We start from the raw sequence: 25,166 nt of genomic DNA on the forward strand, positions 1-25,166 counted from the left end.
TGGCGGCGTAGTGTGTTACTGATGGTAGCCTTTGTTACGGTGGTCCCAGCTCTATGCAGGTCATTCACTAGCTCCCCCCTTATGGTTCTTGGATTTTTGCTCACCGTTCTTGTGATCATTTTGACCCCACGGGGTGAGATCTTGCGTGGAGCCCCAGATCGAGGGAGATTATCAGTGGTCTTGTATGTCTTCCATTTTTTTATTATACTTCCCAAAGTTGATTTCATCAAACTAAGCTGCTTGCCTATTGCCGATTCAGTCTTCCCAGCCTGGTACAGGGCTACAATTTTGTTTCCGGTGTCCTATGACAGCTCTTTGGTCTTTACCATAGTGGAGTTTGGAGTGTGACTGTTTGAGGTTGTGGACAGGTGTCTTTTCTACTGATAACGAGTTCAAACAGGTGCCATTACTACAGGTAATGAGTAGAGGACAGAGGAGCCTCTTAAAGGCGAAGACACAGGTCTGTGAGAGCCAGAAATCTCGCATGGTTTTAGGTGACCAAATACCTATTTTCCACCATAATTTGCAAAATAAATCTTGCCAAATCAGACAAGGTGATTTTATAGATTTGTTTTCTCATTTTGACTCTCATAGTTTTGGTCTACCTATGATGTCAAATACAGGACTCTCATCTTTTTAAGTGGGAGAACTTGCATAATTGGTGGCTGACTAAATACTTTTTTTCCTCACTGTACATGCATTATTTTTTTTCTGAAATTCTGAATATAGTCCAGAGCTGCATTCACAGTTCAGTTCATTTCTATTTAATGCCAGTTAATGTCAGTTAATGTCACAGGGCCCGATTCATCAAACTTTTAAGCCAGTGTTCTGGCATAAAAAGCTTTGAAAAGTCACATTATTTTGGCACAATTATACGTCTTTTACTTTTGGCATTCTTACGCCATTTTCACCTAACTCTGACAAAGTGGGCGTAGCTGAGGCATATCGGGGTTGTGGAGACCGCTGCTGTTCAATTTAATAACAAGCAACGGTGTTCGCTACCCGACAAATCTTACTCCAGAAGAGTGGGATTTAGGCAAAGGTGCACACCATCCGTCTGGCGCTCCGGATTCATGAAGAGGCATATGAAGAGTCAGGCTGGAGTCAAGCCCACCCACTATCTACTCATCAAGACTGGCATGAATGCGTTTTAGGGCCCACAGTCTTTTAAGGGGTTCTCCAGTGATAGTAGAGAAAAGTATCTAAAATTAAAACCATCCTTAGCTGATGACAGCTATGCTGATGGCTGTTTGGATTTCCCCTGTCTTTATATACTTCTGCATGATGGTAATTCATCTAATGAAGTAAAAAAGGGGGGTCCACATAACCAGATGAGTTGGTGCCCAGAAGGAAAATTAGGCAAATACTATAAAGTCAAACCTACGGCACCAGGTGTAGACCTAGTAATTTTTATTGAGTCAGCCTGTATGAGACAGATTTATGTACCAACGTTTCGTCCTCTCTCATGGCCTTAACCAAGGTTATCTATCCAGGTGCACATTAATGGAAATAAAGGATATCTTCCAGGTACCATATCAGGGAAATGCGGTGAATAGCGAGCAGCACACAGTAACACGCTATTCACCGCATTCCTCTGATATGTTACCAGGAAGATATCCTTTATTCCAGTGATGAGCACCTGGACAGATAACCTTGATAAAGGCCACGAGAAAGGCCGAAACGTTGGTACAATAATCTGTCTTTATGGTGATTCATCTAATATTATCCCAGAGTGATGTCACTTCAGTAGGCCAAAGCCAACTGGATTAATCATGAGTTATGCTGCCCATATGGTCCAATCATGATCTGATCCATAGTGCTGTCAATATTGCATGGCATGACCATCTAGCCCAATCACGTGACATGTCTTCCCAATAGTTCAATCATAGTTTATAGTGACATCACTAAAGCAATCCATGACTGCTTGGTCCAATCACATAACATGTCACCCCTGAAATACTTATCAATGTTATTGAGGGTAATGTCAGGGCGCTTAAGGCCCAGGATGGACCCAAATTAGCTGGGATTGTTTCTGAAAAATAAGGCCACTCTCAGTAAATTTGGGATGCAATAATGTTACCCAAACAGCATCAATGGAGAAACAGTGAGGCCATTTTCCCTTACATCAAATTTCTATAAAGAGTAGAGCAAAGATTTCACAGAACGACAATCACTGGAGCCAGATCTGTGCATAGAGAAAGCAAGGAATGCCGGGGGGGGGATTTTTCCAAAATTGGAAAGCTTCAAACATTGTAGATAAATCCAATATAGGTTATACATATTTACCTGGATTTATTACATTGCTTGCTGTTAAATTTTGCTATATATATTTTTTTTCTGTAGAAAAAGCTAGCAGCGATGCCAGATCACACAGATGTATCTCTGAGCCCAGAGGAGCGTGTCCGTGCCCTAAGCAAGCTTGGCTGTAACATCACCATCAATGAAGACATCACTCCCAGACGCTACTTTCGTTCTGGAGTGGAAATGGAGAGAATGGCCTCTGTGTATCTGGATGAAGGGAATCTTGAAAATGCCTTTGTTCTCTACAACAAGTTCATCACGTGAGGGTTTAGGCTGTGATCTGCTCTAGATCTCTCTGTTCCGAAATACTGCCATAGGCTGTAAGATGTTTCTTGTTTTGCAGATTGTTTGTGGAGAAACTGCCTAATCACCGAGACTACCAGCAATGTGAAATCCCAGAAAAACAGGTTATATTAAAGGTTGGCTGGATTTATTATTTGATTTAATATGATGTAACTTTTATGCTCGTAGACAAAAAATCAGAAAAAACGAGATACGGGAATTATGCTTAATACATTTGATCCACCCAAAGCATATTGTTTGAATGGAAGACTCTGGAAGTTACTCCTATAATAATGTGCTTTAAAGAGGTTGTCCACTACTAGGACAGCCCCTTCAATCAAAATGTTTGGCACCTATAAAATAATAAAACCTATACTCACCTCTCGTGCCAGCGCCGATCCCGCAGTGTCAGCACTTGTGGTCCCGGGGCTCGCGTGTGCTGTTCTGACACGTGACGCCGGTGCCCAATCAGTGTTGGCGTCATTGTCTCCACCTTTGGAAAAATTGAACATTAAGAGGAAGTCCAGGCTGCAGCGGATACCTGACTTCCTCTTTCTGGTCAATTCGACAGGATGCGGAAACAGTGTCACCAGCGCTGATTGGGTGCCGGTGTCACGTGCCACAACAGCAGTACGTGAGTGTAATAGCGTGTCCCTCCCCCGGCCTGTGTCCCTGGACTGCCATGTAATCAGGCTGGAGTCAACAACCAGTAGGGGAGAGGAGAGCCCTCCCCCATGGAGGGGTGGATCCCAGGACACAGAACAATAGACTCATGTGTTGGCTGATTCAATTGTGTGGTGACTTGCGAAGGGCTGGGATCTTAGGCTGAGGCGAAATGCCTGTGACCGTGTGTATTGTTGGAAGCTGCCACGTGGGACTGTGTTGTGCCCCTCATCTGCTGGATCTATTGATTTCACTCAAGGACTATTGCTATTTCCCTGGCGTTGGATTGCCAGGTGGCGCCCCCGGATCTACTCCCTTTCTGTGGACTCATTGTGGACTCATTGTGGACGCTGCAGAATTACTTTAATTTGCGTTGTCCCAGTTCCCTGTTCCAATAAATCTTGTTGGATTGTTTATCGGCCTGGTGTCTCTTTCTGCTCTGCCACATACCCCGTCACAGCGAGGCCCATGACTGCGAGAGCTGACACAATGGGAATGGTGCCAGCATTGGATTTGAGTATAAACTTTATTATTTTATCGGTGCCAAACGTTGGGGACAACTTCTTTAAATGAAATCTGTCAGCAGGATTTAATCCCCAAATTATTGATATGGATATGTAGCTCTCTCAAACAACAGTCCACAATACCTTTACATGGCCCGGATGTTGCTCCATTACTGAGAGACCAGCGTTTGAATTGATATACAAATGAGGCTGAAGAACTAGTCGTAAATCTGAAGCCACTGTCATTCCAGCTCTATTTCCTATCCAGTGCCACCTCCTTTTACTTGACTAATGGCTCTTTGGGCTGAAGCATAGAGACTGTTAGTCAAGCAGCAGGAGGCGGCACTTGGCGGGGAATAGAGCTGGAGCGACAGAGGCTTCAACTTCACAGCCTCATTTGCATATCAAATCAAACATTGTTTTTTCAGTAATGGAGCAATGGACTGGCCATGTAAAAGTATTGCTAGGACTGTCTTTGAAAGAAATATAATGCACATATAAATAGTTTGGGGGTGAAATCTTACTGACAGATTCCCTTTAGGACTCGCTCACACTTACGTATAACGTGGCCGGTGTTTTATCGGATAGCACTCTGCCCAATGTTATACTGTTGAGCAGTACAGATCTGCAATTATTTTTTCATGCTGATTTGCCATAAGCAAACAATCGCGAGACTAAGCTCACATGCACCCATAAAAGTCTATGGGTGCGTGTGAAACCTCGGACTGCACCTAGATGTCACCCCAGTGCAGTGCAAATACAACTGACGTTGGCAATGGAGGCGATGAGTAAATTAAGTTCTCCGTCTTCTCCACACTTGTGCTGCAGTTCTCTCAGGTAAGAGAATCGGATCCCACTCAGATGATACTCAGATCATACTCGGTCCCAATTATCTCGCATGAGAAAACATACACCAGTGTGAGCAAACCCTTAATGTGATATTATATGATGTCATATATTGCAAAGTAACTACCTTTATTTTCCTACTTGTTTTTAAGAAATTAAAGGAGGTTGCCTTTCCAAGGACAGATGATCTAAAAAAAGACCTTCTCAAGAAATATAACCTAGAATATCAAGAATACATGAGAGACATAGTAAGTTGTCTGGAAAGTCAATATTACATTTGATCTATTTCTTGGGAGATGGAGGGATTATTGATGTGAACTGATATAAATACATTGTGTATGTATTCTAGCACTGCAGTAAAGCAGCCTCCAGGACCAAAGTGGAAATGGTAAATACCAAAGTAAAATACAGTATATAAGAACATAAGTCACATTTTATGACATAGACTCAACATAAACTTGAGATACTCCTTCCCTATAATCGGACAAATCACTGGAGGCCAAACAGAGATTTATTTGATTTATACAGGCCTGCACAGCAGAACACATTACCAACACTATTCACACATGTGCGGCTCTCCAAAGGATGTTGTGGGGCCGGCGGAGCTGTCCAGCATGCGACAGCTCCTTCTTCCCATATCTAAATATATGCAAGCAAAGCCAAAAGGCAAAAAACAGTCATAAAGCCCATTAGAAACAACCAAAGTATAAATCTTTATTATTATCATCAAAACAGGAAAAGGGGCAAATGGGGCTAAGAGAGTAAAATTAGATGTTAACGGCATCCAAACAAAGCGCTAAGGGCAGGCATGTCACAGATATTAAGTACATATATCCACAATGCACTTGTATGATCCATATTGAGAAGCAGTCCAGAAGTAAAGTGCATAATAATAAATACAAATACCTTAGTGGGTCGTAATAGGAGGATCACTGTGGCAAGCCCGTCCACCCCGACGTGCGTTTCGGTCAGAAGACCTTCCTCAAGGTCTTCCTAAATATATTTGCGTCTTTCAGATGCGATACATTTGAACAGTGTAGCACTGAGACTGGGGCAGAGGAGCCCGTGTTAGGCCTGCCCTGATGTTCAACGGTGTGAGGAGGTCAGCACATTGCTGAGGTGATTATACTGCTGCGGGGGCCACACTGGCAGAGGAGACATCTGGTAAGTGCTCCATGGAGGAACCAGAGATTAAATGTCATGCTATTTTCGATGTGGGACTAGGGGAGGGAAAGGTTGTGTTACTACAAGGACACATAATGTGACAATTTGGGACATTATGGGCAATTTGGGACATTTATGGGGCAATTTGAGACATTATGAGCAATTTGTGACATTATGGGGCAATTTTGGACATTATGGGGCAATTAGGATTGTGAAAGGGGTCATAGTATAGCGGTGGACAGTGGTGTGGGGGGATTTGGACAGAGGCAGTTTGGGAGAGATATGGAAAAGGGCAGGATGTGAGGGCACATTATGGAGAGGGATTGTGTGTGGGAAATATTATATAGAGGGGCATTGTGGGGGGATATTTTGGAGAGGGGCAGTGTGGGGAATATTATAAAGAGGGGCAGTGTGGGAGGATATTTTGGGGATGTGCAGTGTGAGGGGACATTATAGAGATGGACAGAGTGTAGGATATTGTGGAGAAGGGCAATGTGTGTGAGGGGGAGGTGTTTTATAGAGGGTCAGTGTAGGGTAACATGTATTGACGGTGGTTTTGTCGCTGCATTCATGTACCGATGGTAGTTCTGGTGCTGAATTCATGTGCTGACGGTGGTGCTCACGCTGCATTCATATACTGATAGTTCTAGTCCTACAGTCATGTAATGGTGGGGCTGCATTCATGTACTGACGGTGGTTTTGGCCCTGAGATCAGTTACTGATAGTGTTCATGGCACTCTATTCATGTACTGATGGTAGTTCCGGTGTTGTACTCATGTAATGATGGTGATTCTGTTGTGGCACTCATGTGCTAACAGAGGTTCTGAGCTTGTTCACATGTAGCAATCCATAACTTGTTTTGGCTATGTAGGATACTAGCAGGTGCGTAGTATGCAGTGACACACAGGAGCCAGAGCAAGGGTTAAAATGGATTTTATATAACACAACAATATATCAAGCAGGGGGGTATTATAATAAAGGTAACACCAGTTCAACTTATCAGTCTCTGGGCCCTGGTAGGATTTGGCTAGAAAATGCCTCGGTGGCGCCACAGGCGGCGCGAGACGTCTCCAATCTCCAGTCTCCCGCAGAAAGGCGATGCACTGTCTCCTTGCGGTGGTGAATCCTCCGGGTCCTTCGGCACATAGTCTCCTGGTACGGGCATGAGATATTGTGTATAAGTGTAGGTCTGCGGCACAGCGGACGTAGCAAACAGTTCAACTGACAAGGCCGCAGAACTAGTATACAGTCCAGCGGTTACGGCCACAGGAGCAGGCCGGCACTCCGTAGGCACCACAGGGATAGGACTCAGCGGTGCCTCTGTGGTGGTGAGCGGAACGATGTTCTGAAATCCGTACTGGTCACTGGGCTTTGCGGGGATCTCTCTGGGTTCTGTATCATCAGTCGAGATGGCACTGCTAACTGGGTGGCAAGGCACAGATTGCTGGTGTGGGTAAGTTGAGAGGGAGTCAACCGTCTCTGAGTTCTCACGCTGGTTCCCCACCAAAAGCCCCATCTTCAGGTGTACACCGCTATTTAAGTCAGACCCGCCCCCATCAGTCAGGTGTTCTGAACTGCTCCGGTCAGAAATCTCTTCCCCCGGAATAATGGTGACAGCCCTGACAGTTCCAGCCCAGACACGCAAGAGGGACCATTAGCATGGCTCTCCTCCCTACACTCCCCCACTCTTTTTCCTCGCCATTCCACGGGCGAGACTCTTCGAGGAGTGTGTGCATGTCTCTTCTTCTTCTGTGTGGATTGTTGCCAGATGAAATTTTCTTGTTTATAGCGATTGGGGGGGCTTGCCAGCTGTTGTTCATTCGGAGCGCCTCAGATCCGGAAAAGTAGTGGAGCTCTCTTATCGGGCAGAATCCAACTGTGAGGGCAGAGCCTTGGGTGAGGCTAAAAAAAAAGCTATTCAGCTCACCATTAGATGAATTTCTCTGGCTTTGGGTGTGGACTCCAGGATGGTGCCTGGAAAAAGCGGCTGTGGTAATCAAACAAAAAGCAACAAACATCCAAAATCAGGTTATAGAGTAGACGTTAAAAACTTCACTTTATTGCAATTCCTTTAAAAACATGCTGTTAAAATAGTGAGTGAAGGATCACACGTTTCGAACAAAAGTGTTCTTAATCATAACCATGCCATAACGTCCACTCTATAACCTGATTTTGCATCTTTGTTACTGGAACTTTTTTGTTTGATTACCATGGGTCAGGCTGTATTCTCTGGTTCTAACCTCTCAAACCCCCGGAGCACCACTCTTCACCAGCTTCTTTGTCCTCTTCTACTACTGGTGTCTGGATAGTTTCAGAAGCCTCGGGCTCCTCTTCCAGTAGAGTTGGAGCATATTCCGGTAGAGCATTCAAGTGGGGGCATCCTCTTTTCTCTCAGGCTGAACTTCGTACACGGGCCACTCAGGACAAACTCTTCTCTTTACCCGATACGGGTCTTTCTCCCAACGGTTTTCCAGCTTGTCCCGAGGACGCTTCTCCTGCACTAAGACACGGTCCCAAACATGAAACTCTGTTGCTCCGGATGGGGTCTTCTCTGCATATTCTAGCTCCTGCAGTCTAGTCTGAACCAATCAATGTAAGGGTTGTAGGCGATGTCGATATTCCCGAACCCAGGAGGACACCCCAGTCAGCGGGTAGTTCTCTTTTGGGTCCAATGCCACTTCAGAGATTCCCTTTCCATCTCGACCAAAGAGGAGGAAGTAAGGCGTATATCCTGTGGTTCGATATACTCGATTATTATATATCCACACCAGTTCAGGCAAATTCAGCCTTTTGGTCTGATCACATCCTTGAAATTAGAGTATGAAGCACTGTTTTTGTTTCCTACATCATTCAGCGCATTTTATACAGAAACCAGGAAGGCAGAGATAGCGATAAAAGATATTTGACTTCTCTATGGGGAGTCTGTCCGTCACTGACAGCCGTCATTCTGCTTCTCAGCTGCACAATGTCATAATGTACTAAAGAATCAGACCCGGAGATATTAAGGTGCCTATAAATTTGAGATAAACATGGTACGAATGCACTGAAATCCTTTATTGGGATCTCAAGACTTTCCATGCATAGCCGATGTTTGGAGATAGAATGATCAGGCATGTTGTAGTCAAACTTGTCCAATGACTATTTTTCCTAGGAAATATACAAAAATGCTGAGTTTTTGTCACTACTCCTCCCACGAACAGGTGGGGGTGAAAAAAAGCAATGCAAAATGGTATGTAACCCAAAATGGTACCAATGAAAAACCTCAAACCGGTTCTTCAACGGAAAAACAAAAAAGTTATGGGTTTCAGAAATTATACCAATTTTTTTTTCAATGTTTTTAGAAAGCGATATAAATTTGGTAATCATAATCAAGTGAACACCATAAAACTGAAACCTATAAAATCACAGGATAACAGCACTTTTTTCTCCATTTCACCCTATTTAGAATGTTCCATTTTTCAATGCACTATATGGTAGAGTTAAAGAATCAATGGTGCCACAAACAAGCCCTCAAATGGCTGTCGACTGAACATTGGAAAAAATTATTGCTCTTGTAAGAGGGTGGAGGAAGGAAATAACGGGACAAAATCAAAAACTGGCTATACTGTGTAGGGAGACTTGGGGAGACAGCATTTTGTTGACCCATGTGGTCTCACACCTTTCTTTTTCCTGGCTTCATACAAAGACATGTTGAATGCCCACCTACCAATCGAGAAATATAAATGAGGTATAGCAGGGAGCGATGGAGACGCAAACTAGTCATAAAAAGTAATTTTACATGCAAGTGCTGTATATTTGCATGATATGATAGATAGAAACTAGTCCCTGTAATTTACAGTAGCCTGTAGTCTGCATTAAACCTATACAATTTAGTAAAACTGTACACCGACCAACTCTTTAGTCAACCGGGGAGGGGGGAATATAATATTGAAAGGACATGTCCAATTTAAAAACTCATTATTATTTATCCTATAAGGAAATCTGTTATGATTGCCATATTTTGCTCAGAGTGAAGGAGGATACAGAGCATGTACTTTACTATAAAGGACTTCTCCTGTTTCCCAACAGATTATGACTGATTACTGACGTCCCAGCATTTCGTTACCTTGTGATTAGCTTATTGTTAAGAAAGTATAAAAATAGCAAAAAGGTTGAGAGCCAACCAAACTTAAACATTTTTTGGGCAACCCCTTTTTTTCTTTAAGTACCGTAAATAGCAAAAAGGGAACCTAAAACATAACATTTAATTACATCTATTAAAATGACAAAACACAACATATAAAAACAAACACATGTATTAACCAATCGTTAATCATACGGTGGACCGATAGGGAGGTGGTTTTGAACAGGAATGGTCTATGGAGTCGTGCAATGATCCATCGGGTTTCTGATTCACTGAATAGGAGGTTGCATCTTTCGTGTGGTGTCTTCATCAATTGGTGAGATTGTTTCATATTATTTTGTTATGCACCTCCTTTTTCAGATGTGTAGGCATACTAAGGGTGATTATCAGTGGTACTGATCTTTTTCACCTCTTTGAGTATTGGTATGCCGGCACGGTTAACAGTTTTGATATTTATATAGATTTGTGTATTTGGTTTCCTTGTTGAACCTTGGTCGGGCCTCTAAATTTCTTTAGAAACATAGGAAACCAATCTATCTTAAATACTGCTGTTTGGATCTCTTTGGCTACGTTCACATTTGCGTTGTGCGCCGCAGCGTCGGCGCCGCAGCGCACAACGCAAACAAAAATGCGGCAAAACGCACGCTAAAACGCTGCGTTTTGCGCCGCATGCGTCCTTTTTGGCCGAAAGTTGGACGCAAAAAAAATACAACTTGAAGCGTTTCTTGCGTCCAACGCTTGCGGCCATGCGGCGCAAAACGCAGCACAACGCATGTCCATGCGCCCCCATGTTAAATATAGGGGCGCATGACGCATGCGGCGACGCTGCGGCGCCCGACGCTGCGGCGCTGACCGCAAATGTGAACGTAGCCTTTATTAACAATCGATTCCTATTGTTAAGAAAGCACTCTCATCAAAATTGTCATCCTCTTAATATATTGCAATCATCATATTATGTAGCACTGTGTACTTACAATTGCTCATATTTCCCTTCTACCCCCTTAATTCTTCTCTTTTCCTTTAGGTCTATGACATCACATGATTAAAAACTGACCAGGTGAATCCTTCTAAGCTCTATGTAGAAACTGGAGGTCAATTTTCTCTGTATGAATCACGAGTCACTACAAAAGTCAATGGCAGAGGGAGAAAGGAACAGCTAGGTCAGGAGTTGGAGAGGAATGATTTCTGTAGGAACAATAAACTTTAGGTTTCTTAATAGAGCAGAGAAAACAAGAATTAGCTGGGTAGAAAGGCAAAATGGGCAATTGTAAGTACACAGTGCTATATAATATGATTGCAATATATTAAGAGGATAAACATTTTGGTGGGAGGAGGGCTTCTTTAATGAACCTTTGTGACAAGCAAGAATTGTCTCAGGATGAGAACCCCTGTATCTCACCTAATCTAAGCCTTTCTGATCACTAAACAACAAAATTGCTATCTGGATATCGAGTGACCTCATACAATATACTTTGTTATATTTTTATTTCTAGAATGAGAGAAAAGCTGAATGTCTGAAGAAGATGGAACAGCAACAACTCATTGAGGCAGAGAAGAAGAGAGTCGCGCAGCTGCGACAGCAACAAATAGAAACGGAGCAATTCAGTTTTTTTGAGGACCAGCTCCGGAAACAAGACATGATGCGAGACCAGCTAAAACATCAAGAAAACCTTAGCCTTAGGTCTAAGGTCCCAGAGCAAACAGATGGCACCATGATATCTTGTTGTCCCTCTCATAAAGGGCATTCATTGTCTAATGTCCTTTCTGGCAAAACTGTAAAGAATGATGCAGCTATGTATGCTGGACAGTCTCCCCCTATAAGCCGAGCACTAAAACCAGCCGCAACTCTAAGTGCCGTACAAAGTAAGTGCATGATACCTTATACCTTGTGGTTGTATTGTTCATCAAACACCATTATGTAACAGTATAGATTTCCATCCACCTGTATGATCTGCAGACTCCTATACCCCATGCTCTGAGTGATGGTCTTTTGAGGGTAGTATTCAATGTTAACACTGGTACCCACTGCTCCTTTTGCTTTCTATTCCCCCTCTGTGCCCCAGTTCCTACTGCAAATATGAAATTGGATGCTAGGGATACTTCTTCTCAGGAGGTTTGGGGAGGCTTTTGAACATTCCACGAGAGTTGACAAGTATACTGTACCCTGAACTTTAGTGTTTCTGGCAGTATTAGAGTATTTTCACTATTAGTCAGTGGGAGGTGCACCCCATACCATTTCTGAAGAGGACACCACTGGCCTTAGGCCTCTTTCACACTTCCGTCGGCAGTGTCCCGTCCTAATGCGTCGGGAAGACGTGCCGACCAATGTCGAGAAAATAGTGATACAACGGAGGCAAGAGAGAGAGAGACCATGCTCAGAGGGAAAAATGTGATATGTGCCTGGATTCCTGTGTTTGACGGTCAGCGACGGATCCTGCGTCCATATGCTTCCATTATAGCCGACGACGGACAGCACAGGAGCCGTCGCTGACCGATTTTCCGATGTATAGAAAAAAGCTATTTTCTGACGAATCCAGTGCACGATGGATGAAACGGATGGCCATCTGTCACAATCCATCGCTAATACAAGTCTATGGGAAAAACCAGGATCCTGCAGAAAAATTTGCAGGATCCTGTTTTTTTCAAAACTCGACGGATTTCGACTTGAGACAAAAGACGGAAGTGTGAAAGAGGCCTTAATTGTATGGGCACCACTGGCCTTAATTGTATGGGCACCACTGGCCTTAATTGTATGGGCACCAAGAACTTTACCATGATCCTACACTGCCCAACCGTACATGTACTGTATGTAAAGTGAGCTGCACAAGATGTAGCTTCATCATCTACTTTATAGCTGTTCAGCACAGTTATTTTGACCCTTTACATGAACATCACATGTAGAAGAGTCAAAAGAAACTTCTTCATAGAGCGCCATCTAACCTAAATCTAGCCTAGGTGTCAATGCTGAACTGTTTTCTTTTTTTTCCATCAGATGAAATTGTGGAAGGATTGCGGATAGTTGTTTTGCCCAAAGATCTCTCCCAAAAATTTCTGCAACTGGCAGAGGCAAATACAAGCAGAGGAATTGAAACTTGTGGGATTCTGTGTGGTAAACTGGTAAGAATTGTATTTTTTTTATTATTTAAAAATGTTTTAAAGATAGGGATTAGTGCACACAATCTCTCATGGGTATCTGACCACTCAACACATTCTGGGATTATGGATAATGAATACTTACTTTAAAGCAATTAAAACTTGATTTGACGCTAAATCCTAATTTTTTTATATGTGTTCAGTTTTCCTCTCAGCTATCATTATTATCAAAAGAGTGGTTTTTATGAGTTTGGGTTTTCTACCATGTATTAGCACCATGCAGGATCCCTGCTCTGACAGGCAGGGTCTCTGACGTGTCTCTTCACTCACCCATACTGCAGACAGTTCTTCCCTTTCCCATGCTCGGCATGCTTCCAGCTGATCCTCTAGCCATGTCCTTAGGGCACGCGCGCATGTGCTCCTGCGCTCTTAAAGGGCCAGCGAGTGCACTTGCTATTTCTTTCCTAGCCAATGGCTGTGGGACATTATGTAAATATTTTTTCCTTCCCACTGGTGAGGTGCCTGACCAACCTACCTGTTTCGCAGTCTAAGTTGTGTAAGGTTGCACACCAGTCCTCACTGCACTCTAATGCAGATCCTGCCTGCTGCACTCTAATGCAGATCCTGCCTGCTGCACTCCAATGCAGACCCTGCCTGCTGCACTCTGATACAAACTCTGTCTGCCGCACTCTAATGCAGACCCTGCCTGCTGCACTCTGATACAAACTCTGCCGCACTCTGATGGGAACTGTCTGCTATATTCTAATGCAAACTCTGCCAGCTGCTCCCTCCAGTCTGTCCTCTGGGTTCAGCTGCTGCGCGTCCGTTGGTCTGTCCTGGAGTGGCACCTGGCGTTCATCGGGAGCCAAGTCTAACTGTCTAACCTCACCATCAGAGGCTGCTCTAGTGAACAGTCTGGTGTTCGCTTAGTCACGCCCCTCCAGGCTCTCCACGGTCCGTGGCACAGTGGTTCCACAAACCACTTCCGTGACACCATAAAAGTGAAACCTCTTTACCTTAACCTGCATCTCCCCTATTTCTTTCTATGTGGAAAGATGTTTGATTGAATCTATGTCTGTAGATTGTCCTTCATGTCCTTCATGTATTTAATGTTTTTGAAATTCTTGGAATTGCTTTTCAGACATTGAACTTCCAATCACTTTTTCTTTCAAAGGGATGTGCAGACAGGTAGTCATCCGGGTACAATAGGACTGGATAATACCTTTACCAATTTGATCTTTTTCACTGTCCAGATCCTTGTGCCATTGCCAGTCGTACTGCACAGAGATCAGACACTACCCTAACTACCTCACAAAATCCAGTAATTTATTGATTCTATTTGGGCAGTTTTGAGAGACGTGTTCGCTATGAGAAAGGGGTTCTACATCTGTAAAAGTATTTGTCCAACCCTTGTTTTTTGGTTAAGTTGTCCACAAAGAAATTGCTGATAAAGTTGGCATCCCTACTAGACAACTATTATCCGTTTAATATCTAGAAACAAGAAGCTCACAGACACTTTTTTCTTTCAACGGAGAAACTTATGGCCAATCCTTGTCATTGTATGGGTTATTTGTTTAGGAGGTCTACGGCAACAGTATAACTAGAGTCTATTGAACCCAGATGCAAAATTTGGACCTGGGCCTCCAGCTGCATGTTGCTTAGATGTATGTGGGCTCTTGTAGCATTCTTGATCCAATAAAGATGTTTTGCCACCATGTAATAACGACCCCCATTCTTGCTCCTTACCGTAATAATGTATCCATCCTGTAATAATGTCTTCCAACCTGACCCCTTCCTATAATAATGTCCTCCTTCTGGGCTTTTTTCGGGTATAATGTCCCCCATCCTGATCCCTTCCTGTAATAATATCACTAGAATGGGCTCCTTCCTGTAATAGTGTCTCCTATCCTGAGCCCCTTCTTGCAATACTGTCCTCTATTCTGGACCCCTTCTTGTGATAATGTGCTCTGTCCTGGGACCCTTCCAATAATAATGTCCCCATTCCACCAGTGATAATGTTATCCAACCTAGGCCCCTTCCTGGTAAAATGTCTCCCATCCTGGCCCCTTGAAGTAATAATGTCCTCCATTCTGCCATTCTTTTCCAACAGTTTAAAAAAAAAAAAAATTATTCTTCTTACCTTTCCCTGCTCACACAACATGTTGCATCCTCTTTTATAGTCAGCGAGGAGGCCAGAAGCTGATTTCAGCCCTGGTGGCGCATAATGTAACTGCCATGTGCTGCCCGTAACAAGCACGCCAACGCCAAATGGCAATCTCTGATTACACAGCGACTTGTATTGCAGTGCAAGTAACCAACAGGTCTCTGCACCGCAATACATTTCAACTGAATGTGTGTCCCATTTCAACTGAATGTGTCTCCTCAGTTGCACATCCAGCTGAAGTAGGTGCTTTGCTTGCTGTGTCCCCTCCTGCATGGGCCTTGTCGCACCCTCTGCAACTGCGATCTTTACACCTTTGGTCTAGGGCAAAGTATATGTTGATTTTGGATTGTACTGATCTACTGGTTTAAATACCATAGAGGGTATGTGTATAGTCCTCTATAAATGGGTTGAACATTAGGTAAGAGCTTGCTACAACATTTTAGATGCTGCACAGAAAACTTTTCCCTACATTTTCCACAGATTTCACTAGTTATAATGTAGGATTTGAAAGTCTATTCAAATCTGAGCTATAATTTGCAATTTATTTTATACAGATTTATGGGATAAGTGATAAATATTTGAGCATGTAAAGCTCCCACTGCTGGGACCCCCCCAAAAAAAACAGGAAACGGAAGAGTTTTGTTTGTAGTAGTCGCTGTGCAAGAACATTGCTACTCAATTCAGACCCTATGGGAGCTCCATATATGCGCATGCGATTAAAAAATGATATCTTGGGGACAAGATCTTCAATGACCTCTCCATCTCATAGTCACAGTCCTACGTAATCCACTGAGAAGACAGGATTTCAATGGCTGTGAATTATTTAGTGAGTCGCAGCTGTGCAATAATGATTTCATATGAGTCCAGTTTTCCATTAAATTAGTGGTCTTAAGTTTTGCTGAAGCAATTAGGTTAATTAGGTGCAGAAATTATTTCAATATATTTTGGAAGTGTTTGTACACAATTAGGTCTCAACGTTCAGATTCACTCTTTGTAAAATTAAATAAATTAGATAAATTAGACAATTATTATGGTAATAAATGGCCAATTTCTGGCTATCAAAGCTGCCCGATGTAATTTTTTAGTGTAAATCACAATTTTTACATAAATGACTTTGAATTGTAAGGTATAAAAAAAAAAATGACAAACCTGTTGGATTCATTGTAAAATAGAAATCATGGAAGAATGACAAATACAGTACATACTGTATGTTGTGCATTGCATTTCCATAGTGAAGTTTGCGATATTGCAGTGAAATCCATGATGCACAACGAAACCTTGGCCTTACAGATGGGCATATCTATAATGGATACAGGAATTCCAAACTGCACCTATGTCCTAGAGTCTATGAAGATCCTAAAAGTGCTATTGACCCATAAGAGAACAATGCTGTTAAAGACGTGTGATAGTTGGAGACCCTGTTTCAGTTTTACATTCAGATCCATGAACTACAATTTACACCACTCTTTATGGTGGCTGTCCAGAGTTAGTAAAATATGGCCGATTTTCTCTGAAAACAGAGCCACCAATGGTATAGCGCTAATAGCGGCAGACCGAGGTGTCGGTATGGGGCTTGTGAGTTGGAGGGACCAGTGGCTTGACAATGGTATCTGCATCCCCTGGAGACAACCACAGTTGTATACACTGATGGAGTGGAGAGCCGTTGGCTCTCTGTTTTACTATTCAGCCTGTGTATCTGAGTCTCGGTATAGTAGATGCGATGACTTCACTAGGTTATCCCTGCTACACAGAAGCTCAGCCCACACGGCACAGAATGGGGACGTGCATCAGAGGAACAGGATGAGGTGAGTAATTTTTCTTTTAGCAGCGTGTGCTTACGGGGGGCATCATACTGTGTGAAGGGCTCTGGGTGCCATCATACTTTGTACAAGGGGCTGTAGGGCCATAATACTGTGTTGGGAGCACTCTGGGGTCATAATACTATGTGGGGGACTGTGGGGGCCATTAGACTCTGTGGTGGGGGCTGCAGAGGTCATCATACTGTGCTGGTTCACTGAGAGAGAAATCATACTTTGCTGGGTGCGCCATGGGATCATCATACTCTGTGTTTTAGGTTGAGAGTATTGTACTGTGTGTTGGGAGCATTCTTGGGGTGTATCGTACTGTATTTGAGCCAAGAAAGGGATATCGTAGTGGGTGAGAACACTAAGGAGTTTTGATAGGTTTACAATTACTTTTGTAAGTGACACAATACATGTCCCTCTCTCTGTTTTGAAAAGTTGGGAGGTGTGCCCTTCTGGACCTGCGCTAATACCCTGCCCATTCCGCTGATTTTTTTTTTTTTTTACAAAGGGAAGGGGGACCCAATTAAGACCTGAGCTATGGGGACCACAATTTCTATGTATGCCCCTGAGCACCACACCTGATTACAGGTTGTGTGTAGTTATTACATGTCAACCACGTTTACTCCAGTGGGTATGTCACTGTTTTTGTAAGGTGCGTTGCGTTTTTTTTTAAGAAAGCAGCCATGTTTGACTAATCCTAGACACTTTTAAGGACTTCCTGTCAGCTCTCTTGATGTGTCTGTATCACTAAATAATTACATTATGTATATAAAGTAACAATTGTCGTGATTCTTTCTTAGCCCTGCATCCTTGATCCTTGAAATATATGAAAAAAAATTGTCATTATGACAACTTGTCATTCCCCTTGCCTTATTCCAACACTTACATCAAAAAGAATGGGCCGGTGTTGTAGGTCTCCCTCCGGAGGTTACTGTGCATAGAAAAACTTTAAAGATCAGTGGAGGTTTTGGCAGTCGGGCCCCTAACAATCAGGAAGCCATGACATATCCTATTACTTGTAATGCTGGTGAACCCCCTTTAGGTAGCAGATACTGCAAGTATGGCCAACGGTAATGTTCACGGTACTGTTTATAGACACTTCTGCAGGACATTGAAACTACTGTAGCTTATAGGCAGATTGCATGGATTAGATGTAAGAAGGACGCAGCCAATAAATAATACATCGTCCTTGCATCCAGCAAACCAAACCCAACACAAGTATAGTGAGCCTATAAGTATCAATCAGTGACTCACAAATGTATCACAGATACACGTGTCTGGCATTTGAGGAAGGAAGCTGTTTTTTATACATTTGTGATTCATTGTTTATACTTCAGGAAAAATATGTTTCGGACTAATTATAGTACTTATATTATAAATATATGTAGTGCACTTTAAGTATTGCAACACGACAGGTAATCATCATGTTGCAAGATGAATTAAAACTTTTTTCCTGAGTCCGTGAGATTTTTTAGGATGACAATTATGCTGGATACCCTGATTATGTGTGACCATGAGAAAACATAAAGCCTCACGTGAGTAGAATGAAATGGATACTGTCATTTTTGACACTGATGATTGAGACTCAAAAGACTAAGATTCTAGAGCTCAGAATCATATTGGTGCCTACAAGCATGTTCCATTATCTGCTGCCTCTGATCTGTCAGGGGCAGGAAATGTGACATTTGCTTTTCTACTTTTGATGCAATTTGGTGTGATGGATAATGTCCGCTCAGATAAATTGAATCAGATTATTTTGGCATATCACTAAGCTTCGTGAAAAGACGATTATTTACATTCCTGCGTTATCAAGTATTGCTAGGTTTGATTTGCAATATATATACTTTGTGTATATATGTGTGTATATACACTCATGGCCAAAAGTGTTGGCACCCTTGAAATTGTTCCAGAAAGAGAAGTATTTCTTCCAGAAAATTACTGCAATTACGTATGTTTTGTTATACACATTTATTTACTTTGTGTGTATTGGAACAACACAAAAAAGAACAGAGAAAAAAAGGAAAATTGGACGTAATTTCACACAAAACCCCCAAAATGAGCCTGACAAAATTGTTACCAGCCTCAACTTAATATTTATTTGCACATCCTTTGGAATAAATAACTGCAATGAATCGCTTCCTATGACCATCTACAAGCTTCTAACACCCCTCAACTGGGAATTTTGGACCACTTTTTTTTGTAAACTGCTCCAGGTCTCTCATTTGAAGGCGTCTTCTCCCAACAGCAATTTTAACCCCTTTCTGACATATGACGTACTATCCCGTCGAGTTGGGGTGGGCCCGTATAACACCGACGAGATAGTACATCATATGCGATCGGCCACGCTCACGGGGGGAGCGCCGTCGATTGCAGCCGGGTGTCAGCTGACTACCGCAGCTGACCTCCGGCACTATGTGCCAGGAGCGGTCAAGGACCGCTCCTGGCACATTAACCTCCAGAACACCGTGATCAAACATGATCGCAGTGTTCCGGCAGTATAGGGAAGCATCGCGCAGGGAGGGAGCTCCCTGCATGCTTCCCTGAGTCCCTCGGAGCAACGCGATGTGCTCGCGTTGCTCCGAGGGTCTCCTACCTCATTCTCCCTGCAGGCCCTGGATCCAAAATGGCCACGGGGCTGCTTCCGGGTCCTGCAGGGAGGTGGCTTACCAGCGCCTGCTCAGAGAAGGCGCTTGTAAGCCTGCAGCCCTGCCTGTCAAATCGCTGATCTGACACAGTGCTGTGCAAAGTGTCAGATCAGCGATCTGACCCTATAACATGATGTCCTCCCCTGGGGCAATGTTATAGTATAAAAAAATATATATATATTCAGATGTGTAAAAAAAAAATCCTAAATAAAGAAAAAAAAATTGTTCCCATAAATACATTTCTTTATCTAAATAAAAACAAACAAACAATAAAAGTACACAAATTTAGTATCGCCACGTCCGTAACGACCCGACCTATAAAACTGTCCCACTAGTTAACCCCTTCAGTGAACACTGTAAGAAAAAAAAAAACGAGGCAAAAAACAACGCATTATTATCATACTGCCAAACAAAAAGTGGAATAACACGCAATCAAAAAAACGGATATAAATAACCATGGTACCGCTGAAAACGTCATCTTGTCCCGCAAAAAACGAGCCACCATGCAGCATCATCAGTGAAAAAATAAAAAAGTTATAGTCTTCAGAATAAAGCGATGCAAAAACAAGTATTATTTATATAAAAAAGTTTTTATCTTATAAAAGCGCCAAAACAATTTTACGAAACGCGGAACGGTACAAACGCCCCCCCCCAAAAGAAATTCTTGAATAGCTGTTTTTTGGTCATTCTGCCTCACAAAAATCGGAATAAAAAGCGATCAAAAAATGTCACATGCCCAAAAATGGTACCAATAAAAACGTCAACTCATCCCACAAAAAACAAGACCTCACATGACCCTGTGGACCAAAGTATGGAAAAATTATAGCTCTCAAAATGTGGAGACGCAAAAACTATTTTTTGCAATAAAAAGCGTCTTTTGGTGTGTGACAGCTGCCAATCAAAAAAATCCACTAAAAAACCCGCTATAAAAGTAAATCAAACCCCCCTTCATCACCCCCATAGTTAGGGAAAAATTATAACATTTAAAAAAGTATATGTTTCCATTTTCCCATTAGGGCTAGGGTTAGGGCTACGGTTGGGGTTAGGGTTCAAGCTAGGGTTGGGGCTAGGGTTGGGGTTAGGGTTGGGGCTAGGATTGGGGCTAGGGTTGGGGCTAGGGTTAGGGCTAGGGTTGGGGCTAGGGTTAGGGCTAGGGTTGGGGTTAGGGCTACAGTTAGGGTTGGTGCTAAAGTTAGGGTTAGGGTTGGAGCTAAATTTAGGGTTGGGGCTATGGTTAGGGTTGGGGCTAAAGTTAAGGTTTGGATTACATTTATGGTTGGGATTAAGGTTATGGTTGGGATTAGTGTTAGGGGTGTGTTGGATTTAGGGGTGTGGTTAGGGTTGGGATTAGGGTTAGGGGTGTGTTGGAGTTAGGGGTGTGGTTGGGATTAGAGTTAGGGGCATGTTCAGGTTAGGGGTGTGGTTAGGGTTATGGTTAGAGTTGGGATTAGGGTTAGGGGTGTGTTTGGGTTAGATGTGTGTTTGGGTTAGGGTTTCAGTTAGAATTGGGGGTTTCCACTGTTTAGGCACATCAAGGGCTCTCCAAACGCAACACGGCGTCCCGTCTCAATTCCAGTCAATTTTGCATTGAAAAGTCAAACTGCGCTCCTTCCCTTCCAAGCTCTGCCATGCTCCCAAACAGTGGTTTACCCCCACATATGGAGTATCGGCATACTCAGAACAAATTGTTCAACAACTTTTGTGGTCCATTTTCTCCTCTTACCCTTGGTAGAATAAAACAAATTGGAGCTGAAGTATATTTTTTGTGAAAAAAAGTTAAATGTTAATTTTTTTTAAATATTCCAAAAATTCCTGTGAAACACCTGAAGGGTTAATAAATTTCTTGAATATGGTTTTGAGCACCTTGAGGGGTGCAGTTTTTAGAATGGTGTCGCACTTGGTTATTTTCTATCTATCTATAGACCCCTCAAAATGACTTCAAATGTGATTAGGTCCCTAAAAAAAAAAAAATGGTGATGTAAAAACGAAAAATTGCTGGTCAACTTTTAACCCTTATAACTCCCTAACAAAAAAAATGTTGGTTCCAAAATTGTGCTGATGTAAGGTAGACATGTGGGAAATGTTACTTATTAAGTATTTTGTGTGACATATCTCTGTGATTTAAGGGCATGAAAATTGCTAAATTTTCTAAATGTTTGCAAAATTTCTGATTTTTTCACAAATAAACACAGGTAATATCAAAGAAATTTTACAACTATCATGAAGTACAATATGTCACGAGAAAACATTGTCAGAATTATCAGGATCCGTTGAAGCGTTCCAGAGTTATAACCTCATAAAGGAACAGTGGTCAGAATTGTAAAAATTGGCCCGGTCATTAACGTGCTCTCAGGAGCCGAGATCTCAGGAGCCGAGATCTCAATCTGTGCATGCGCTGCGTCCGGTGGACATTTTCACGAAGTCCACCTCAGTGAAAAGGATAGGAAGTTTGGGGACTCCCAACATTTTCTGAAAGCTGGAGCCCGCTGCAGCTTCGCACTGCCGAACACCCCCTCCTCCCAGCCTGGTGCCCGCAGCATCGCCCCACTCTTGCCGCTTCCTCCAGCTTTCTGCATCAGAGACCCTGCCTCCTGGGGCCCTGCTCCATTGCAGTAATCCAATCACTGCATTAGGCATAACAAAGTACGGTATATCACTTTTTCCTAAGTGTTCCTTTAATTGAGTAGTTTCATGTAAGAAGAAAAGACTGCAGTCATTCTGTGTGAATGCCGATTGCTGAATCGTGACAGTGTGTGATGCGCACACTTTCAGAATTCAACAGTACTAGTGCTATTGAGCAGTCACATGACCACACGTATGTGATTTGCATACTGACGATCACGTGCTGACTAGTCTGATGGGGGTTCACTCAATTCTCTTCTATTCAGGGCATGATCACAAGTGTGCAAATCACACACGTTCGATCATCTGACCACCCACTCTCTGGGAATCATGACAGTTTGCACATCGCACACTGTCAAAATTAGACTGTCTGCAGTTACACAGAGGGAGACTGACGGTCTTACAGAGTGGCCAGAAAACCCTTTCAGTAATAGAATATAATGTTGGCGTGATCACAACAATATGGTCGCCCATTCGCTCTCCAGCAGGCGAATATTTTGGAGAAGGACTACAGTCATGACCTATTATATGTTTGACCATTTCTCGTTCCTTTTTATTATGTTTGTCAGACTCATGATGAATTCACCATTACGCATGTAATTGTACCAAAGCAGTCTGCAGGACCAGACTATTGTGACATGGAGAATGTGGAGGAATTGTTTAATGTGCAAGATCAACACAATCTTCTTACCTTGGGCTGGATCCATGTAAGTAGAAAATATTGTAATTTATTTCCACTGGTTGAGGCAGCATCTTCCAGGCTGTGAGATAGTTTGAGAAGCATTGATTATAAAATATAATACTTGTAAATATTATTATTATTATTCTTCCTTGGGGGCAGCCAATATTGATTTTGTTATTTTACACCAGACTCAGCCTTTTTGGAGGTTTTCTTATAACAATGGATGACCACATTACTGTTGGACAAATGGCTTCTCTTTTGTCTTCCAAAATAGGCTTTGCTGCAGTCAATGTGTGTAATCATTAATTCGCACCCTACCATGAATTATAAAGAATATCAAAATTTTACTTGGAATTCTGTGACCTGTTGACTAGGGTTGAGCGAAACGGGTCGATCATTTTCAAAAGTCGCCGACTTTTGGCTAAGTCGGCGTCTCATGAAACCCGATCCGACCCCTGTGCTTGTCGGCCATGCGGTACGCGACTTTCGCGCCAAAGTCGCGTTTCAATGACGCGAAAAGCGCCATTTCTCAGCCAATGAAGGTGAACGCAGAGTGTGGGCAGAGTGATGACATAGATCCTGGTCCCCACCATCTTAGAGAAGGGCATTGCAGTGATTGGCTTGCTGTCTGCGGCGTCACAGGGGCTATAAAGGGGCGTTCCCGCCGACCGCCATCTTACTGCTGCTGATCTGAGCTTAGGGACAGGTTGCTGCCGCTTCATCAGAAGCAGGGAGAGCGTTAGGCAGGGTCCACTAACCACCAAACCGCTTGTGCTGCAGCGATTTCCACTGTCCAACACCACCTTCGGTGTGCAGGAACAGTGGAAGCTATTTTTTTTTTTTTTTCCCCTCAGCGCTGTAGCTCATTGGGCTGCCCTAGAAGGCTCCGTGATAGCTGTATTGCTGTGTGTACGCCACTGTGGAAACCAACTGCTTTTTTCAAAGCACATATCCTCTTGTTCCTTCCTTTCTGCACAGCTATCTTTTTTGTTTGTCCACACTTTTTATTTAATTTGTGCATCAGTCCACTCCTATTGCTGCCTGCCATACCTGGCTTACATTACTGCAGGGAGATAGTAATTGTAGGACAGTTTTTTTTTTTTTTTTGTTTTTTTTTTGTGGGAGATTAAGATTGGCATTTCTGCTACAGTGCCATCCCTGTGTGTGCCATCTCTCACTGAGTGGGCCATAGAAAGCCTATTTATTTTTTCCGTGATTTGTGTTCTAAAATCTACCTCAACACAGAAACACTACATCAATCAGTGGGAGAAAAATATTGGCCTCAGTCAGGGCTTGTGTGCCACTGCTGTGTGTGCGCTATCTCTCATTCAGTGGGCTATAGCAAGCCTATATTTTTTTTTTTTTTTTTTTTTTAATATTATTTGGTTTCAAAAGTCTCCCTGAAAAAAAAAAAAAACCTAAAAAAACAGTGGGAGAGTAATATTGCCCTTTCAGCTTGTGTGCCAGTCTTGACTCCTGGGTGTGCCACCTCTCTCCCTCTCATTCAGTGGGCCATAGAAAGCCTATTTATTTTTTTTTTTAAATATTATTGGGTTTCTAAAGTCTCCCTGAAAAAAACAAAAAATACATAAAAAAACAGTGGGAGAGTAATATTGCCCTTTCAGCTTGTGTGCCAGTCTTGACTCCTGGGTGTGCCACCTCTCTCCCTTTCATTCAGTGGGCCATAGAAAGCCTATTTATTTTTTCCGTGATTTGTGTTCTAAATTCTACCTCAACACAAAAACACTACATCAATCAGTGGGAGAAAAATATTGGCCTCAGTCAGGGCTTGTGTGCCACTGCTGTGTGTGCTATCTCTCATTCAGTGGGCTATAGCAAGCCTATTTTTTTTTTTTTTTTTTTTTTTTAATATTATTTGGTTTCTAAAGTCTCCCTGAAAAAAAAAAAAAACCTAAAAAAACAGTGGGAGAGTAATATTGCCCTTTCAGCTTGTGTGCCAGTCTTGACTCCTGGGTGTGCCACCTCTCTCCCTCTCATTCAGTGGGCCATAGAAAGCCTATTTATTTTTTTTTTTAAATATTATTGGGTTTCTAAAGTCTCCCTGAAAAAACAAAAAATACATAAAAAAACAGTGGGAGAGTAATATTGCCCTTTCAGCTTGTGTGCCAGTCTTGACTCCTGGGTGTGCCACCTCTCTCCCTTTCATTCAGTGGGCCATAGAAAGCCTATTTTTTTTTTTTTTAATATTATTTGGTTTCTAATTCTCCCTGAAAAAAAAAAAAAAACCTAAAAAAACAGTGGGAGAGTAATAT

At 42.7% G+C, this 25,166-nt stretch overlaps 1 protein-coding gene across 7 annotated transcripts in view; it reads left to right on the top strand.

Annotated features, from left to right (window-relative positions):
• The window catches only part of STAMBPL1 (STAM binding protein like 1), a 129,273-nt gene that overhangs the window by 83,770 nt on the left and 20,337 nt on the right, over positions 1-25,166 (top strand). For 5 of the 7 annotated variants that reach the window (XM_077258916.1, XM_077258917.1, XM_077258918.1 and 2 more), the window contains 7 exons: positions 2,344-2,561; positions 2,645-2,720; positions 4,748-4,843; positions 4,945-4,983; positions 11,376-11,745; positions 12,875-12,999; positions 22,781-22,918. In XM_077258916.1, the coding sequence (XP_077115031.1) occupies positions 2,344-2,561; positions 2,645-2,720; positions 4,748-4,843; positions 4,945-4,983; positions 11,376-11,745; positions 12,875-12,999; positions 22,781-22,918 (1,062 nt within the window). The remainder of the gene's footprint in view (positions 1-2,343; positions 2,562-2,644; positions 2,721-4,747; positions 4,844-4,944; positions 4,984-11,375; positions 11,746-12,874; positions 13,000-22,780; positions 22,919-25,166) is intronic. The other 2 variants (XM_077258921.1, XM_077258922.1) reach the window with 1 other exon arrangement.

Source organism: Ranitomeya variabilis, chromosome 4, assembly GCF_051348905.1.
Source record: "Ranitomeya variabilis isolate aRanVar5 chromosome 4, aRanVar5.hap1, whole genome shotgun sequence".
Lineage (NCBI taxonomy): Eukaryota > Metazoa > Chordata > Amphibia > Anura > Dendrobatidae > Ranitomeya > Ranitomeya variabilis.